The sequence below is a fragment of the Nematolebias whitei genome, chromosome 1 (genome assembly GCF_014905685.2).
Source record: "Nematolebias whitei isolate Nwh7 chromosome 1, NemWhi1, whole genome shotgun sequence".
Lineage (NCBI taxonomy): Eukaryota > Metazoa > Chordata > Actinopteri > Cyprinodontiformes > Rivulidae > Nematolebias > Nematolebias whitei.
In genome coordinates, this window is record NC_056498.1 from 68,589,205 (window position 1) to 68,595,908 (window position 6,704).

General features: G+C 36.4%; 1 protein-coding gene across 1 annotated transcript in view; it reads left to right on the plus strand.

Moving 5' to 3' along the window:
- Positions 1–6,704, plus strand: part of cdh5 (cadherin 5) — a 37,242-nt gene that overhangs the window by 18,196 nt on the left and 12,342 nt on the right. The window contains exons 8-12 of the mRNA XM_037680326.1: positions 1,372–1,476; positions 1,786–1,928; positions 2,018–2,151; positions 2,860–2,969; positions 4,361–4,463. Of these exons, the coding sequence (XP_037536254.1) occupies positions 1,372–1,476; positions 1,786–1,928; positions 2,018–2,151; positions 2,860–2,969; positions 4,361–4,463 (595 nt within the window). The remainder of the gene's footprint in view (positions 1–1,371; positions 1,477–1,785; positions 1,929–2,017; positions 2,152–2,859; positions 2,970–4,360; positions 4,464–6,704) is intronic.

The following is a 6,704-nucleotide window of genomic DNA, read 5'->3' on the forward strand; positions in this document are numbered from 1 at the left end:
TCCATCCATCCATCCATCCATCCATCCATCCATCCATCCATCCATCATCTTCCTCTTGTTCTGAAGTCGGGTCGTGGGGGCAGCAGTTTGAGCAGGGAGACTCAGACACCTTTTTCCACAGCCACCTCTTCCAGTTCTTCTGGGAGGACTCCAAGGTGTTCCCAGGCCAACCGACAGACATAGTCTCTCCAGCGTGTCCTGGGTCCTCCCTGGGATTTCCTCCCAGTCAGGAGAATTTTAGCCCTGTTAAAATTGTCGTCTTTTTAGTGTGTTGGCCCCAGCTGTCTCTTTTTCCTCATAAGAGTATCAACCTCAACACCAAATTTATTTTTACTGTTGGATCTTTCCGCTTAAAGCAGGGCAAGTCAACTGGCAGCCCAGGGGCCAAATCAGGCCAGCAGATGAACTCAGTTTGGCCCACTAATGGGTTCATTTTAAATAAAACTAGATTTTAAACCATAAAACAAATTTACTTAATGAGAATAACTGCTGGATGTCCGGCCCCTGCATGAGCTCTTCGCTTTAAGTAACTATGGCCGCCTGAGCAATTTAGTTGAATAGTTGAATGTTGTTAGTCTAAAACAAGTCTCTGTTGAAAATGAATTCTCATGACTCAATAAGACTAACATGTATAAATGCAGGTTGAATGAAAAAAAATTACCCTAAAAAAATAGCCCTCCCTTAAAGTGTGACACAAGCAATAACTTACCGGTACATTAAACATTATAATTTAATAAATACATGTTCCAGCAATGATTGAAATTGGTGTTTCTTAGGTAAAAAAGTGTAGAAATCTATCTAATGTAATCTGATTTATCTCTTCGATAAAATAGACTGTTGTTAGTCTTTATATGCAGGAAAATTGGGCATCACCAACAATATTGTGGTATTTTTAGCATCAATTTTAAATTCAGAACATTGCATGTCACCACCACAAATATTAGCTAAAGACAAGATAAACTCTTTTTTTTTTTAATGTACATGAAAAGTTTTTTCAAATTGGATACTTTTGTGTCAGTTTTACAAACTGTAAAATCAGTGTGAATCCACAGGATACACACATTTAGGTTGCTGCTGCTGAGCTGCGTTATATTTACACCCTTTTTACACCTGAAATTATCACTTGTCCATGGTGAGCAGCTGGATGTACAATTTCACTGAGTATGACATAAAAGATGCATTAGCAAAAAAAACAAAAAAAAAAGTGCAAATGCAACATGTTTGCAGTAAAAAAAAAACAAGATATGTTTTTACATGCCCTCAGGAGAATTATTCCTACTTTGAAGCACCTCATCTTCAAAATGTGTGACAGAAAAAAGGTCAGGGGGTTTAAACAACTTTATTCCATCAAGTCTTTCTTGTCTCTTTCAGGTTTTGGACTATGAAACAAATAGCAGCTACAGTTTCACTGTTAAGGTGAAGGAAAACATGCACTTTTCTGCCGACAATGCAAAATGGGCCATAACAAGCGCAGAGGTACTTATTTGGCATGTGTTCTTTAATCCTTCCTCAAACAATGATACTGCCCTGTTTTTTAATTAGGAGACAGAGACAGAAAAGAAGTGAGACATGGAAATAACAGCACAACACAAGAGAGATTTTTAAAATTATCATTATTATTTTTTTACAAAAGCTGCATTTTCTGCTTCAGTTGTGAAGAAAAGGTTAACATAGATGTTAGCATGTAAGTCTATGTAATGACATTATTTATTGGTACGTGTGAAAGATATGACATTTTATGTGAAGAATTACTAACCAAACTGCAAATGTTCCAAATATTGACAGGTGAACGTCATGGTGACCGATGTAGATGAGCCACCGGTTTTCTCTGAATCTACCTACACCTTCAAGGTTTTGGAAGAGCAGATGGTGAATCAAATAGGAAGGGTCCAAGCCAGAGATCCTGACAAAGCCAACAGGAATATTCAGTATGATTCTGCAAAAAAAAACTCCCCAACAAAATAACACGTATTGTTGCAGCTGGTTGTTTGACTGATCCCTTGCTCTCACTGTTTAGGTACACGATCTTGGACAAGGACTGTCCCATCGGTATCAATCCCATCACAGGTCAATTGTTCACCTTGAAAAAGCTGGACAGAGAGCTGCAGGCAACACACATGTTTCAAGTTAAGGCGCAGGAGGATCCAGATGGTAGGTCACGCAGTCACACAAAGGCTGCACAAATTTATTAATCCTGTCTCGTAAAAACAATAGATCCTCAGATTAAAAGATGGAAACCATGTGTTTCTCTTCAACAAGACGAGGGCGTCATGGAGAGGCTAAAGAGGACAGCACGTTCCGTTGTTTGCAGCTTTTATTGTGGGTTTATGAAGGATGAGAGCAAAACACATTAACAGGGATTTTTATAGACTTGAAACATTTCACTAACACCTGGTCGAGTCACACTGGAAATAGACACTAAGCAGGAAAATCACATTAGTGTGTCCTTTTGTGCATTTGCTGCTTCCAAGATGAACCCCATATTTATAGACAAGCAATGAATGAAACCCATAGATCTATTTTAGTTGCTTGTCACGATTTTTAAGGAGCATAATGGTCCCCTGAGCTTGATGAGGTCCTCAACATATACTACTTGTGCTGTACTAAAGATAGTTTTTAAATCTCAGTGCAAGAGACAGCAAAGAGACTTGTGGTTTTATCAAAAGAAGAATATTTAAAAGGAGCATCAAAATACACACCAATAAGATGCTTTAATGCAACAACAACAACAACAAAAAAAAAACTGTCAAACAAAAAGAAAACCTTTAAGCTTGTTGACCTTGTTTAAAATCGTCATTCACACATTGTTGTGGCAATCAGATGTGTTGATCAAAGAGTGTGATTTTCTCTTCCTTGTAGGTTTGGAGTCATTTGTAAAAGTTAATATCAACGTTCTAGATGTCAACGACAACAAGCCTGAACTGAACGTAGATGAGATCTTTGTCTGTGAGAATGACGTGAAAAATACGGTAAGAAAAATAATTATTTCATAGAATTTTAGACATTTAAAATATCGTTTTTTTTTTAGATTTTTATTTCACTCAAGCATACAGGTAGTTTTCATGATTGAGCTTGCAGTCACAGTCACGTAAACCAGCGTCTCACTGGGCTGCTGCTATGGCAACTTAAAACTGGAAGAAAATGGGTGAACTTTTCAGTCACAGTATCAATAAATTCTGAGTGTTTGAAACCAACCAACCAGAGAATCACGTGGGACTTTGTGCTGACTTTAAAAAAAAAAAATCACAGCCTATTTCTTGTGTGTATGGCATGCTCAAGCAGTGGTTCCCAACCCTGGTCCCTGAGGAACACCGTCCTGTATGTTTTAGTTGTTCTTATGTGAATGAAAAGGTGATTAACAGGCTTCTGTCAAACTTAAGGAAGTAATTAAACCACTGAATCAGGTGTGTTGGAGCAGAGAAACAACTAAAACATGCAGAATGGTGTTCCTCAAGGTCCAGGGTTGGGAAACCACTGTTCTAGACTGTGCACATGATTTTGTGATCCAGCTCTGTCCACTTTGTACCCACATTAATAGCCACTCAGATGATTGTGATTTAATCTACAGGAGTACACTTTTTAAAGGGAAATTTGTGTATTTGGACCGTTCTTTAATATATTAACTATCTACAGTGTTGTTTTTAGACCATTCAGGTTTTTTGTCATAGTAGAGCTTCCATGCAAATGTTAAAATAAAGCTCTAACACACTAGAATTTATGGAAGCTAAACTCAGAAGAGTTTGTAATGGGTTTCAGGCACATGCAACAGTTGTGCGACTATTTTGAAGCAAAATTTGTTGCCCAAATGTATTGATCGTGTTCAACATTGAAGCAATGCAACAGAGAGCCTCTGAGAGTCAAGCAAAAAAAACAAAAAACCTTAGAACCATCTGCAAACATTTCGAGACATTTTAAAGACTCTTTTGCAAACTCAGTTCACCAGCTAGTCACCAACAGTCACAGCTCAGTGAGATGGTTGCTTGTCCAATAAAGTTCAGGCACACAGCGTTGTTTTATACATTAACAGAAATGCGCCGATTTTTGATCGTAGTTCTTTCATGTTGTTTTGTTTCCAACAAATGCACTCCTGTAGCTTAAGAAGATCCAGCTTTTATTTTTATTTTTATTTTTGACTTTAGACAGAATGAGAAATAGAATAATTAAAATGTGTATGCATGATCTAGGATTCCAGCTTATAATACATGTCTGATTTTGGACACATAAAATAAAAAAAATAAACATTTCAAGTGAATGAATAATATTTGCAAAAGAACATGACTTAGCATGCAAACAATATAAACTACACTGTTTTGAATGGCATTGCCCCCAAGTAAGCAATTAAATGTCTCTCTGTCCTCAGGTAATTGGGCTCTTGCAAGCCAGAGATAAAGATGACCAATTAGCCACCTTCTCCTTCAGCCTTGCCAGTCAGAACTCCAACTTCACCATTAGAGACCACGGCAGTGAGTCCTTTGCACTTTTCCCCCTCTTGTTTTCTTGCACGTTGTTCTAAACAGAAAGAGCATCTCAGACCAGTCTTAGTCTCGGGGCTTGTTGCTATGCAACAGGTGAAACTGCTTGAAGCTGTGATGATGCTGAAATTTGTTGTTATTTTAACTTTTCTACTTTAGTTTCCCAAAGCACTTAGCACACCTGACTGGGGCTTTAAGTGCTGTCTTGAATACATAAAAGCAAAATCACAAGCTGGTAAAAGCAGGCGGGTCAGACACATGCCACAAAGCACAGTCGGGAAGCTTCTTTTTTTATAATAAAATTATTAAAAGTTATACTCACCAATGTAAATTAGAGGAGAAACTGCTTAATAAAAAAGGTTTAAGGCTTATATGTACATTCTGATCATTTTTGTATTTTTCAGAAATATTCTTGATTAAAAATCATCCAGTGCTTAAATTCATTATTTCACCGTGTCAATGGCGCATGAAGAACCAAGCTCATTTCTACAGGATTGCAGAGCATTTAAATTGCTGTTTACATGTCTGGTTTTGATCTACAGTAACTTGCATTATGAATCACGTTAACCCAACAATCACAAATGAGCATTTGGAAGACATTTTTAGTTCTCTTTAGTCCTAATAAATGAGAGAAATTGTTTGTGTGTCCTTCTCATCTCAGGGACATTCACTGTCATTGCATCCAGGTCAGTGGAGCTGACCAGGTACAGCAGACTGGGTTCCTTCTCTGTAATGAAGCATCTAGAGCTTGAAGTTTAAAAAGACGGATTGGAGAACATGGTCAAATTAGGAGTAAAGTTCTGTATAAATCAACTTAACAGTAGATAATCAGTGTGAGTAAACTGGACAGAGAGAGCGAGAGAGACTGGAGCCTTTTCTACTTTAGTATATTTGCTAAAAAAATGTTGAAAAATTACACTAATATTTTTTCCAGTTTAAATGTTTAAGTCGCAGTAGTATTACCATACTGTTTGATGCAAGAATTTCATAATTTAAAGTTCCAGAAAGTTTCCACAAGTTCCACAGGAATGTTTTGTAAATAAATAAATAAAATAAATGCCCATCCTAATTAAAGGCAAAGCATTTTAGCTCATTTTATGTAGCAAAATGACAGTTATAATCATTTTGTTTAAACCTTGAAAATATTGTGATGCAATACTGTATTGTAAGATTTTGTGTGACCAGTTAGTGTTAATAGAATGTATTGTGAATGACTCTACTACTACAACACCAATGTTTAGTTTATTATCCTTAAAAACTGACTAATCTATAGCAATTTATGTGTTGGCTAAGGTTGATTTACTGTGGCAGCTATCTTACTTGGGGTGTACTTCAAAAGATATTCAGATATAAATGTAGATCTACTGATTCATTTCTGAAAGTTTCACAACCTGAGCATTGGTCCATAAGATATTTTGCCAACAGTCAGACATGGTTGACTCCAATAAATTCCCAATAAATAGTGCTTGGAGAATTTGTTGGGTGTGACTAAGTTACTACTAAATTTGAGCTCAATATCTGTGAAATTTAACTGAGTTAAAGTCATTTTAGTGTATTTTTTAATTTTTTATTATTATTATTTAGTTGGGTGAGGTGTTCGTCCTGAAATGGGTTGACTTCAAAATCAGGTGTATTCTATTCAATCAGTTTTGGTTACTTTCTGAAATGTAATAATGTGCAAAGTAATATTAAATGTATGAATGTAAATAATGAATCTTCTTCATACACCAAAGTTAGTCAAGGAGATCCTCAGGGTTCAGTGCTAGGACCAGTACTCTTTACCTTATATATGCTTCCATTAGGTAAAGTTATAAACAGCATGGGATAAATTTTCATTATGCTGATGATACTTAGTTATATTTGTCCATGAAACTCAATGAATCCAATCAGCTATAACTACAAGCATGTCTTAAAGACATAAAAACCTGGATGACCCTAAATTTTCTGCTTTTGAACACAGACAAGACTGAAGTTTTTTTTTGTTTTTGGACCTGAGCGTCTTAGGAGTAAATTTTGCAACCTTTTTTCCTCCTTGGATGGCATTAATCTGACTTCTAGTTCTAATGTTAACAATCTTGGTGTTATTTTTGATCAGGACATGTCTTTTATCCCCCAAATTAAAAATGTTACACCGCCTTCTTCCACCTGCGTAATATCACTAAAATTACAAGCATCTTATCTAAAAAATGATGCAGAAAAGCAGGTTCATGCATTTGTCACATCTAGACTGTA